The 13,830-nt window shown below is 41.0% G+C and overlaps 1 protein-coding gene across 1 annotated transcript; it reads right to left on the bottom strand.

Moving 5' to 3' along the window:
* Positions 1 to 307: 307 nt before the first annotated feature.
* Positions 308 to 2,632, bottom strand: LOC145164516 (zinc finger BED domain-containing protein RICESLEEPER 2-like). The gene is made up of 4 exons (XM_079083229.1): positions 2,383 to 2,632; positions 814 to 1,405; positions 701 to 753; positions 308 to 378 (listed from the first exon to the last, which is right to left on the bottom strand). The coding sequence occupies exons 1-4, from the start codon at positions 2,630 to 2,632 to the stop codon at positions 308 to 310; spliced, it is 966 nt and encodes a 321-aa protein (XP_078939355.1).
* Between the last annotated feature and the right edge of the window lie 11,198 nt (positions 2,633 to 13,830).

The following is a 13,830-nucleotide window of genomic DNA, read 5'->3' as shown; positions in this document are numbered from 1 at the left end:
GGACTGGTACAACTTTAATTGCATAGAGTATAAGTCGTTAAAATAAGGTTTTGGGTTTGATAGAACTCGTTAAAACAAATATGTTGTTGAGTTTGATACGATACAACTTGTAAAAATGATTACGTTTCCGTTTCATGCATAACTTGCAAAATTAATTTTCCAAATAAAAGCAACTAACATATAAATCAAGTTTACCAACAGAAGTTAACAATCATAAGACAAACATATAAAAGTATTACCGTAACACCAAAAATCATAGTTTAAACTTTAAAATCAATCAAACTAACAAACTTCAGAAACTCATAATCTAATCTTCCATTGGTCTCTTCCCCATATCATTGTCATCCATATCTAACATGTTTAAAGCTTGTGCAATCTCTACATAAACACAAATGAAAATGTTGTTAGTATTTAATAAAAAGTAATAAAAGCTATATCATCCTCGTTCAAGATGTCGTCAACATTGTCAATTATCAGATTTGTAGACTTTCTCACCCAATCTTGGGTGCATAACAAAGCTTCAACTATCAAAGTCGATAAACTAGTCCGATACTCACTTACAACTCTACCACATGTGCTAAACGCGGACTCGGACGCCACACTTGAGATTTGTATCGCTAATATGTCCAACAACAAAGAATTAAATTGTAACAACATTAATTTATAAAGAAACTATGAAAGACTAAAAAAAAGTAATCACCTTTCGCCATCCGAGCAACTGTCAGGAACCTAATCGCGTTTACCTTCCACCACCTGAGAATTGAAAAATATTTTTTATAATTAACTATATTCTCTTTCAAATAAGTTCTAAACTCGTTATCTGTTGGATCCGAGTTGCTACCTCCCGTACAAAGAAAATCACCGAAAAAATCGTTATCATCATCAACATCAATGACTTTTTGACACCCTTCTTGTTGAGATGATCCACCGTTGTCAAATCGTTTCAAGTAGGTCATAAAAAAATTCTCCAACCTATTCTCAACCTCTCGGACCATTTGACGTGCTTTTATGTCTATGTTTGCGGGGGTCAATGGCGGTTCCATCACTTCCATGAACCCGATCATTTTTTTAAAAGCATGTAACAAAAATGGTGATTTGGTGGTAGGATCAAGTAAAACCGAAAAGTACATAAATTCGTTCATCTTGTTGTATGCACCCCAATACTTGTCGTATTTCGTCTTCATGTCTTTTACCATTTCGAGAAACATTGGTTTGGTTGACCACTTTCTTAAATGTATGTCCACATCTACGACTTCCCAGATAAAAAGATTTACCAAAGGTTTTGATGTAGCCAAAACAAGCTCTGTTTTTGTCTTGAATTTTTCAAAGAACTTCACCATTTCGGTTACAACTTCAAATTCATAATTTTCCGGTACTCTACTGAGATCCCTTGCATATGATTTATCTGTCAAAGATACATAAAATTCAGAATTATAGTCTAAAATAATAGCTAAAAAGCTGAAATATTTCAGCTTTGATAGCTCAACTTTGAAGGATTGTAACTCACTGAATATAATACCAAAATCAACAAAATTATAGTCTAAATTCATCTACAAACTATAAACTAAATGCTAGAAAAAACCGCAGGTCAATCCGACTTAAAACAAATGAGTTATGGTTGTTTAACAATTTCCACAGATTACAAAAATTTAAAAATGTTGTTGAAAAGCTGAAAATTTTCAGCTTTGATAGCTCATCTTTGAAAGACTATAACTCATTGAATATAATACCAAAATCAACAAAATTATAGTCTAAATTCATCTACAAACTGTAAATTAAACGTTGAAAAAAACCGTGTGTCAATCTGACTTAAAACAAATGAGTTATGGTTTGTTTAAAAATTTCCACAGATTACAAAATTTTAAAAATGTTGCTGAAAAGCTGAAAATTTTCAGCTTTGATAGCTCAACTTTGAAAGACTATAAATCATTGAATATAATACTAAAATCAACACAATTATAGTCTAAACTCATCTACAAACTGTATATTAAACGTTGAAAAAAACCGCGTGTCAATTCGACTTAAAACGAATGAGTTATGGTTGTTTAAAAAATTCCACAGATTACAAAAATTTAAAAATGTTGCTGAAAAACTGAAATATAACTTAAAAATAAATATTACCTCTTACGCCAAATTCCATAAATGCCTCTCGTAACTGGTATGCGGACTTCAATAACTCGAAAGTCGAGTTTCATCGGGTCGGGGTGTCACCACATAGAAACTTCTTTGTTTGTAAGCCACAATCTTTCATCGCCTTCTTGAACTTGTTTATTCTTTGTGGTGACAATCTAATATACCGTACCGCCTTTTGGATACACTCAACATGATAGTTTTGGTATTTTAGTCCATCCTTTACGATAAGGTTTAAAATGTGGTTCATACACCTAACTTGGAAATGCTTTCCACCATCGTAAAGATTGGGCAACTTTTTGACCAAAAAGTCAATTGCCTTGTCGTTTGTAGCGGCATTGTCCAAGGTAATGGTCATGAAATTTTTCATTCCCCATCCGCGAATATAATCGAGTAATTCTCGGGCCATATCCTCTCCCTTATGGCTATCTATATCCTTAAAGTTTATAATTCGCTTGTGTATTATCCAATTCTCGTCTATGAAGTGAGCCGTGACCACCATGTAAGTAGTCCTTTGACAAGAAGATGTCTAAGTGTTCGTTGTCAAATGTATAGCGGTGTTTGGGTTACTTAAAAATTAAAGCATTTTGGTTCTTTCTTCTATGTAAAACTTGGAAACATTCCGGGATATCGTATGTCTAGATGGCAACACGACCTTAACATTAAGTGCGTTGGTGTATTCCATAAAAGCCTCGTTTTCAACGAACTTGAAAGGTAGTTCGCCTACCACAAAAATGTTAAGTAATGCTTTTTGGATCCTAGCCTCGTCGTGTTTCCATGTTTTAACACTAGTCTCCCCATTTGACTCCTTCTTTAGATTCAATTTGGTTTGAGTTTGATCTTGTAGCTTATCCGGGTTTTTTTGACACCTACCTACGTGTTTGAGTAAACTAGAAGTCCCGTTTCTTTCTACATCCGCCTTTAGTAGCCTTTCACACCAATGACATTTCCATATCTTCTTTTGACACCATCATCCTATTCTATCATAACTTTATCAAATGTGTCCCAACAAGAGGATGTTTCTTTGCCACTTGTTTTCTTTTTGCGACTTGTTTTTGTTTTCCCATTTGTTCTTTTTCGTTTGTTAAAATTTGATTGATCATCTTTTGCCGAATCGTCAACTAAATTAATTTGTGGTGTATTCTCAATAAACTCCTATTCATCAACATTCGTAACCTAGTTTACATATAGTCACAACAAAAATATTTTCACAATTAATCAACAAAATATAACAACATACTTTATGACATTCAACAAAAATTAACAAAATTCAAACAATAATCATAACCCTAGTTTACATATAGTCACAACAAAAACTTTTTCACAATTAATCAACAAAATATAGCAACATACTTTATAACTTTCAACAAAAATTAACAAAATTCAAACAAAAATCGTAACCCTAGTTTACATACAATCACAAAAAAACTTTTTGACAACAAATAACCTAAATATAAGAACATACTTTATTACATTAAACAAAAATTAACAAAAAATCGTAACCCTAGTGTACATATAGTCACAACAAAATAACTTTTTCACAATTAATCAACAAAATATAGAAACATACTTTATAACTTTCAACAAAAATTAACAAAATTCAACCAAAAATTGTAACCCTAGTTTACATACAATCACAAAAAAAAAAACTTTTTGACAACAAATAACCTAAATATAACAACATACTTTATTACATTCAACAAAAATTAACAAAAAATCGTAACCCTAGTTTACATATAGTCACAACAAATTTTTTTTTTCACAATTAATCAACAAAGTATAGCAACATATTTTATAACTTTCAACAAAAATTAACAAAATTCAACCAAAAATCGTAACCCTAAGTTTACATACGATCACAAAAAAAAACTTTTTGACAACAAATAACCTAAATATAACAACATACTTTATTACATTCAACAAAAATTAACAAAAAATCATAACCCTAGTTTACATATAGTCACAACAAAAAACTTTTTGAAAACAAATAACCTAAATATAACAACATACTTTATGAAATTCAACAAAAAATATCAAAAATCAACAAAAAATCATAATCCTAGTTTACATATAATAACAATAAAACTTTTTTGACAAGAATTCAACTAAATATAACAACATTCTTTGTTAATTCAACAAAAATTAACAAAAAAACAACCAAAAATCGTAACCCTTACTTGAGTTTCATCATCATCATCTCCAATCCAATTAGCATTCCGGATTTTTGATTCCATTACTTCTGAATCGACACTTGAGTTTCACAGAAATCGATTTCCACTTGAATCGAAACTTGAGAGAGGGAGAAGCCGAGAATGGTTGAGATCGTTGAGAAAACCTGTAAGGCATCAAAGTCTTGATCGACGTTGATATTGTTAAAATCGTTGCGAGGTTGACACTAGAGAGAAGTCGATGATGGATTGTCGATCTTTCTTTACGTCCGACGTCCACACTAGGATTTCAATGATCGAAGTCGATCTTTCTTTGCATCTGGGAATTGGTACGCTGCGTTGTTTTAGGAAAGGGATCGTCAAGTCGTCTAAGGCATCAAAGTCTCAAAGCAACAAAGCCGACTATTGTCTTTTTTTAAACCGGGTCCAACCGGTTCTGAACTGTAACATCCTAAAAATCATGACCAAAAATTTCGTTTTAAAACCATTAATCAACCATGATCAAGTCATACATAAATACTTATATGAAATCAAGTATCATTTCAAACATATTTATTTTATCAGAGTAAACATCCCAGGCTAAAAACTTTTTGGTGTGTGCCATGCGATCATCCCGAGCTCTTCCCTCCGCTACCGGAAGTACCTGAAACCAAAACTGAAAATCGTAAGCACGAAGCTTAGTGAGTTCCCCAACCTACCACATACCACATACTGGGCCCCCGCCCGCTGCATCGGGACTTGCCCGACATCGGACTAGCTCCGGCATTGGGCCCCGCCCGGCATCAGGCCCCGCCTGGCATCGAGCCCCGCTCGGTATATAGATCTGTTTCTCTTAGGACCCGCCTATCTCTGGGCCTCGCCCGCTAAACACATACAAACATATAACATAACACATAACAAATAGCTAAACATACTCCACTATACTCCTGATCTAAGGCCTCGCCTAACTTGGGCCTTGCCCTTGTCCTGCTACTGATGAGTCATGGAACCCCGTCCACGCTCCTGCTGATAGTGAGATACGCGCCCCCGCCCACACTCACCTCCATCCTAACTCGGGCCTCGCCCCTGTTCTGCTACTAATGAGATACGGAACCCCGTCCATACTCGGCTAGTAATGAGATACGGGATCTCGCCTACACTCACCTCCCTACCAGGCACATACAAGTATCACAAAGACAACAAGTATAATCTAACATTCAACATATAAACCTTCCTCCAGCTTGCCCCGACATTGGACCTTAGTCCGGAACCATGCTACCATAAACGCTCTTCGGGCTTACCCCGGCATCGGACCTTGGTCCGGAACCTATAAACACTGACACATACAAGAATCACAACTACCTCTAGCATACTAACATTCCTCGAGCCTCGCTCGACACGTATCATAAAATGCCTAGGGCTAACCCCCGGGTCTTCCTACTATACACAAATATAATGGGCCGACATTATGGTCGTAGACCCATGCACACAATGAGGAGACTCACCTCGCACTACTGAACCCTACTGATACTCCTCTGGCTGCTGACTGGTAAATCCCAAACTGCTGACCCTTCGGCTCCCCGAGCTACCAATACCAAACATCACTTAGCCCAATACAATAACCCTTCTTAGGGTAAAATGGCCATTCTACCCCTAGTCCAACTTGGTCCATATCTAAGGCCCAAAACTAAGGCCCAATACTAGGTAAGCTTCCCAAGCCCACTAGTGGCCCACTAATGGCCCAATTTGCTAAATCGGGGCCAATCCCTTTAATGGGCCTTACCCTAAGCCCAAACATCTTCTTGGCCCACATCATATGACTTCTGCTGGCCCACTAAGGCCCAAAGTCCAAAGCATAGCCCAATCTTAGGCCCAATAACACGAAGGACAAACTGACAGAGTACGCGGGGCGTACACCCACGTACGCTAAGCATACTAGGTAAATGGTGAGTACGCTGGGCGTACCGTCACGTACGCTCAGCGTAATCCCCTGTTAAGCCCATTTCTCATTAAGTTCTTAATACTCCACTTTAGAAGCTACAATTACAGATCCTGGTCCTTTTCCACGTCCTAATCCATAAAGTCACTGACTTGGTGACTTTACTTGGCCTAAACAAGCTCAAACTCCAAAAATGATGTATTACATTCATGAAGAGGGCTAGATCTCATGCATGAACCCATTAAGACATTCAAGATGGAGACTTTACTGCTTATGGGACCCTTTTAGCTCTGAGGGTGGCAACCCTAAGCTCACAAACGAGATTTCATCATAAAGGTCCATTCTTGGGACCAAAATGACTCCAAAACCACACTACACTAGATCTAAGCATTCTTAAGTAAAGTTATGAACTTTATACCTTCAAGGAGTCCCAAATGCTATCCCAGATCTATGAGCTCCAACTTCCCAAGTTCTTCCTTGCCAACTTCTTCTTTTCCTCTTCCAAGCTTACACCACGAAAATGAGCTTCTTGAAGTTAAAATCACCCAAGGATGAAGAGATGAGGCGTTCTAAGGTTTCTCTGAGGTTGGGGGACAGATAAGGAGGCTAGGGTTTGAGCCATTATGTTCTTTATATAGTGGCTCACCCTAAAAGTTAGGGTTTCTGGACACTAGACGTACGCTAAAAACACCCGCGACCTTATGACCTTATACGCTGGGCATAACCCAGCCTTACGCTGGGGGTACTCGCGTGGTTACCACCTTGCATGCATGGTCCTTCTTTGCCATTTATTTCCATTAGGGGCCATTTCTGCCAATAACTTCAAAGTGTCATAACTCCTTCATTCCAAGTCTGTTTCCGACGAACTTTATATCCACGAAAAGGTGGCGAGAAGACCTACACTTCTAGCGATACACCCCAGACCAAAACCTCTCGAATAAAAACTCAAAACCCATAAAAGACCAAAATGCCCCTATCCTTGGCATCTGAAATCCATAAACGGATACTTTCAGAACAGGGTGTTACAACTCTCCCCCACTTAAACTAGACTTCGTCATCGAAGTCCACTACGGCCAACTATCATGCAATCTGCTCACAACATTCCTGCCCTGATGCCAACTATCTCGAAGGACCACTTTTATCGACCTTCCGGCCGATCACTCGGCCCAACTAATCCTCGAAGATAAGAACCTCGAGAGTAATCTAATCACCAACAATCCTGGGAACACGACTCTCACCCAACTAACAATCCTTTCGGTACTCCCCGAGTACTTATGCTGGACATCCTAGGGGTTCACCCCTTTCTCCTGCGCGTTCACTGGCCTTCCCAAGGAAGCTTCCCAAAAACAACAATCTTTCCTTTATCTGTGAAGGAGATACCCTTCGTTGTATCTACTTCTCCAGCCACTCCTAGTACTTCTCCAGCCACTCCTAGTGCTGGTCACTTCACTAATACCCACCGAGTGTTCTCTCTTGCTATACCCTGATGCTGAAAACCCCTCCCAGCGAATGGATAAGATAATCCTCCGAGTAAAAGACTCATCCCTGTACGAGAGTTGCGCAACAGAGTCAAATCACTCACTCTAAGATTATTTAATCCTGTTGTTAGTGGCATTAGCACCTCTTAGTCAACTAACTACTCCCACGTACGAATCCTCTTATCGTTGTCCCTGTCCGAAGATTCTTCTGTCTCCTATCCGCTCTCCGGATGAACCGAGACCACCCTGGTCCCAACTAACCTACCATCATATTGGCTACCGGACTCCCACCTGTTACTGCACCCAATCTCAAACTCTAAGTCGCTCCCAACAACTTCCGAAGAAACTTCGGCTACCTAAAACTGCTCTACCTACCTCGCCACCCTGGCTCCCTATGTCTTGGGATCCTCGATCCCCTATCTTGACCCTAAGGTCTCTACAAGGTCCCACCTGCGCTGCTATAATCACACGGGCCTCACCCACGTGTCTCACCCAAACTATATCTCGGAGTGGCCTCCCCCATAGGTCTCACTTATCTTGGGCTATGCAGGCCCCACTCCAACCTAAAACTCAACGAAATACTCTCTTTATCGATCTTCATCATGCTAACTAAGAGATACGGGCCTCGCCCACACTCCGCTAACTAGGAGATACGGGCCCTCGCTCACACTCCTCTAACTAGCTGCTAACGAAATGTTACGGCTATCCCGCAGACTTACTACTTTTCCCGCTCTGTCTAACTGTTGGAGATTGCTACGGGGACCACGTAGTCTTACATCCTGACTAAACTCGCATCCTAATGAGAAAATCTCCCACCTGGTTCCCACCCAGGTATCATCTACTGCGAATACACGAACTCAATGTTGGGAAGTTTCCCAAACTCCCAACTCGCGCGCTCCTCTATCCCAACAGCCACTGGTGCTGCTTTACTTTCCAACAAAGTTGCGAACTCATCCCACTCTGCACTTACTCCTGCTCCTGACCTGTGGGATAGTTCTCTCCTACTTTGATTCGACTAGATTCCTACAACTCCCAGTTTGGGAAGGATTCCCAATCCTTCTCTCCATCTAAAGGGTCGATCTGCTGACAACCAATGCTTACCACTGCTAGTACTTCAATACTAACCAATACCAAATCCGAACCACTATTGAAGACTGACAGAACACCTCCCAAGCCCCACTCACACTTGCTATAATGACTGCATCCTGAGGACCTGCTCAAAAAGGAGACATCTTCGAACTACTACTCTAACATCCATGGTATGCAGATGGAATATAACTCAATCATAAGCAGGAAACATAATATTCTGAGATACACTCACTAACATCGATGCAGTACCATAACAATAAAATCATAAACGGAAGCTGAATTTGAAAAACATACCAGTGATCTATTGCGGCTCGATTTTGACTTCCTGCGAAATCATGGGCGTTGGGACATGAACTCCCCCTCTCTGTCGAAGTATATGTGTTGATACCTGAACGCTCCTCCCTACTTTGGTTCCACTAACATTCTTCAGTACACAAAACTGGAAGGATTCCCAATCCTTCTTACCATCCTATGATCAATTTCGAAGGTTCACACAACATGTAAGACCCAGATGAACACTTCCTGAATTCCAGCGAAACCAGTAGTCCCTGATGCCTAAAACAATACCACACTCGAATCTTTGAGACCAAAAGACAGATGCTCCAACCAACGCCTTAGCAACACGTCACTTTCTCTTGGCGCTTTTATCAGTCAATCCATAACGATTACTAGGACCACCGAATCCTGAAAATGCTGGATAACCATCCTACGGAACCCTGACCGCAGATCCTCCACATAACACTCCTGACACGGTCTCGATCATAAACCAAATTGACACTGTACACTCCCTACCCGCAATTAGGGAAATGACCTTACGCTACCCATTAACAATCCTCAATAGTCCGGCGAAAATCTAATAACTCTTGCGTCGACTTTTGCACCTTAATTGCCTGGGCAAACTCTGCCCAAAATTTGGTCGAAAAGTCATCCTATGACATATCATCGACCGCCTCACTACTCAACTTACTACCAACCTTTTCCCGCCAATCTCAAGCTCTGAACTTCCCAAAACATCAACACACGCCTCTAACATGACCGCCATCTCAATGAAAAAGGCTCCCTGCCTCTTATCAAAAATCTCCAAGATGCCCTCCTTGACCGTACCGAAGATCAAAGGAGTCTGGTCCAACATGGTGCTCGTATTCTCAGCGGATATAAACTCTCTCATCTGTTCCCCGAGCTAACTGGCTCTTGAACCCGAGCCTGATCCATCATCAGCGCCAGAACCGCCGACTGCTCAATCCCAAAGTGCCACCAAGCTCGCAACATATCATCATCATCAGAATACTCCTCAATCACAAGGGATCACACGCGCACTACAAGTTCCCTGATCTCATCTCGGCTCTTCTTGAATCGAGTACAAATCCTCTGCTTTCAGTAGTATGGGCCCCTACTACCTTCTACATCTATCCATACTTTCCTCAAGAATTGCCTCGACTACACCAAGTCCCTTTCATTGCTACCAACACTGCTCCCAACACTACTCTCATCCTAGGCTTGCCCTAGGGTATTCTCTAACTCACTATCTGCCATCAGCCGCATAAGAAGTTCCTACCCTACAACGGTTAGACTCAGACGAGAGCTGCGAAATAGGGCTAGACCTAACCTTATGAAATTATTTAGTCCTTGCAATAAGTAACTTAACATATTCGTTTACTAGTTAATTAGAGATAACTAGAACTCCTAAAAGCACAAAGCAATCAGCATTCGGGCATTGGGAAAACTAACCACATAATCCAATCAAGCTGTTCTATCCTCTAATCAGGAATCTGTACTTGCATGTAATTCATAAAGCTCATACACATATAACATGCACATAAGGCATCCTCCTAGATCCTTAGCCCTAATCTAGCATGCAGTTCTAATAAACATAGCATAACATAAACTTGTATGGGTAATTTGGGATAACTTACTTGAGCTCGGCTGATTGCATGCACCACACCCTTTTCTCTTTTTCCCAAAATTCTTATCTTTTCTCAAAGTTCCTTTTTCTTATCCTTTTTCCAAAATTCTTATCTTTTTCTCAAAGTTCCTTTTTATAAAAACGATTTTCTTTGAAAATTTTCATACCAAGTCCTCAGTTTGAGTTCAGACACACCCGAGAGTGTATCCGAATCCCTCAAACCAAGGCTCTGATACTAACTTGTAACATCCCAAAAATCATGACCAAAAATTTCGTTTTAAAACCATTAATCAACCATGATCAAGCTATACATAAATCCTTATATGAAATCAAGTATCATTTCAAACATATTTATTTTATCAGAGTAAACATCCCAGGCTAAAAACTTCTTGGTGTGTGCCATGCGATCATCCCGAGCTCTTCCCTTCGCTGCATGAAGTACCTGAAACGAAAACTGAAAACCGTAAGCACGAAGCTTAGTGAGTTCCCCAACCTACCACATACCACATACATAACCACATACTGGGCCCCCGCCCGCTGCATCGAGACTTGCCCGGCATCGGACTAGCTCCGGCATTGGGCCCTGCCCGGCATCAGGCCCCGCCTGGCATCGAGCCTCGCACGGTATACATATCTGTTTCTCTTAGGCTCCTCCTGTCTCTGGGCCTCGCCCGCTAAACACATACAAACATATAACATAACACATAACAAATAACTAAACATACTCCACTATACTCCTGATCTAAGGCCTCTCCTAACTTGGGCCTGGCCCCTGTCCTGCTACTGATGAGTCATGGAACCCCATCCACGCTCCTGCTGATAGTGAGATACGGGCCCCCGCCCACACTCACCTCCCTCCTAACTCGGGCCTCGCCTCTGCTCTGCTACTAATGAGATACGAAACCCCGTCCATACTCGGCTAGTGATGAGATACGGGACCTCGCCCACACTCACCTCCCTACCAGGAACATACAACTATCACAAAGACAACAAGTATAATCTAACATTCAACATATAAACCTTCCTTGGGCTTGCCCCGACATCGGACCTTGGTCCGGAACCATGCTACCATAAACGCTCTTCGTGCTTACCCCGACATCGGACCTTGTCCGAAACCTATAAACACTGACACATACAAGAATCACAACTAACTCTAGCATACTAACATTCCTTGGGCCTCGCCCGACACATATCATAAAATGCCTAGGGCTAACCCCCGGGTCTTCCTACTGTACACAAATATAATGGGCCGGCATTGTGGCCGTAGACCCATGCACACAATGAGGAGACTCACCTCGCACTGTTGAACCCTGTTGATACTCCTTTGGCTGCTGACTGGCAAATCCCGAACTGCTGACCCTTCGGCTCCCCGAGCTACCAATACCAAACATCACTTAGCCCAATACAATAATCCTTCTTAGGGTAAAATGACCATTCTACCCCTAGTCCAACTTGGTCCATATCTAAGGCCCAATACTAGGTAAGCTTCCCAAGCCCACTAGTGGCCCACTAATGGCCAAATTTGCTAAATCGGGCTGAATCCCTCTAATGGGCCTTACTCTAAGCCTAAACATCTTATTGGTCCACATCATCTGACTTCTGCTAGCCCACTAAGGCCCAAAGTCCAAAGCATGGCCCAATCCGAGGCCCAATAACACGAAGCCCAAACTGACAAAGTACGCGGGGCGTACACCCACATACGCTAAGCGTACTAGGTAAATGGTGAGTACGCTGAGCGTACCTTCACGTACGCTCAACGTAATCCCCTGTTAAGCCCATTTCTTATTAAGTGCTTAATACTCCACTTTAGAAGCTACAATTACAGATCCTGGTCCTTTTCCACGTCCTAATCCATAAAGTCACTGACTTGGTGACTTTACTTGGCCCAAACAAGCTTAAACTCCAAAAATGATGTATTACTTCCATGAAGAGGGCTAGATCTCATGCATGAACCCATTAAGACATTCTGTAAGGTCCTGAAATGGATCTTTACCAATGATCAAGCAACAAACAATCACAATAGAAGTAGAAGAAGAAAAGAAATCAAGAAATGGATCTTTACGGGTCGACACAGTACACCGTAAACTCTCTGGCATCAACAACTAGACAAAGACCTACACCACCACTATATATACTCGACTGGGCCGCAAACTGGGTTTACGGCCGTAAACTCACCTTTGGACCGTAAACTGCTAAACAACCCACAAAATTACTTTTAAAGACTCAAAAGAACAAATACAATGTAAGCCTAGACCAAACCATTAACTGGACCCTTCAATCTCCCCCTTGGTTTGGTGCTAGCTTGGACTCAGTTTTTGTCGATCACCAGCACATCAGATTTTCCCATAGCTCCGTTCCACATCTCTTTCTCGATAATCTCAGCAACCATTGAAGTGTAATCCTTTGCAGCGGACTCAAAAAGGTCTTCAGCCACCTTGATCTGATGAATGGAGAGCTGATGTATATCCCACTTACCAAATTGAAGCAAATCCCTCTTGTCATACAAGCGGATACAATCGTCTTTAAGCTTGATGACAGAAGAAGCTGTAGTTTCATCAAACACCCAGTATTGCATGGATGCGAGAGAACCATCTGGATGATTTTGAAGAACGGGAATCTGCTTTACTTGAGCAGTAGCGGGCCACATCACTGACCAAAGTGGCTGATTTGTTTTGGGATCAATGACACTCAGGTAAACCTTGATTATAGACTTGGCAGTCTTCATTGAAGTAAAGCCCTTAGCCACTTGATCTTCCAAAAATGTCTTGAACTGAGTCGCCATGGGATTATTTGATGGATTTGAGAAAGGAGCATTAGACAGCTCCGTAAGATCAACCCTAGTAAAAGAGTGAAAATCGTGAGCATCTTTGTACATTTCAGTATTGCCGCTCTTTCTTCTCACTATCCACATGTTCATAGTGTCATGGAATCCCCACGAAATGATCCCTGACCTATCACCATAAACGTCTCTGAAACGATTTTCTCCCAGATCTGTAAAGGTGATCTTTGATTGATCCCAGGGAGCATTATGATCTGAGCTCCTTTTGAATAGAAATTGACCCTTTTCAGCTAACTTGGCCAATTTAGCACGTTTCAATGCCATTACACTCGGAGCTTGTGCCGGTTCCTTGTCAAAACAATTAA

This window comes from Lactuca virosa, chromosome 3 (assembly GCF_052849685.1).
Source record: "Lactuca virosa cultivar CGN04683 chromosome 3, Lactuca_virosa_CGN04683_v6, whole genome shotgun sequence".
In the NCBI taxonomy this organism is placed as follows: Eukaryota; Viridiplantae; Streptophyta; class Magnoliopsida; order Asterales; family Asteraceae; genus Lactuca; species Lactuca virosa.
This window is presented reverse-complemented; position numbering and strand designations above follow the sequence as displayed.

What these genes read in the sequence shown, in the direction of transcription:
- LOC145164516 (XM_079083229.1), bottom strand. Translation starts at nt 2,632, where the DNA reads ATGGTGGTCACGGCTCACTTCATAGACGAGAATTGGATAATACACAAG. An exon ending in AAAGCATTTCCAAGTTAGGT is followed by an intron (nt 1,406 to 2,382) that starts GTATGAACCACA and finishes TATCTTTGACAG; the next exon opens with ATAAATCATATGCAAGGGAT. An exon ending in TCGGATCCAACAGATAACGA is followed by an intron (nt 754 to 813) that starts GTTTAGAACTTA and finishes TTCAATTCTCAG; the next exon opens with GTGGTGGAAGGTAAACGCGA.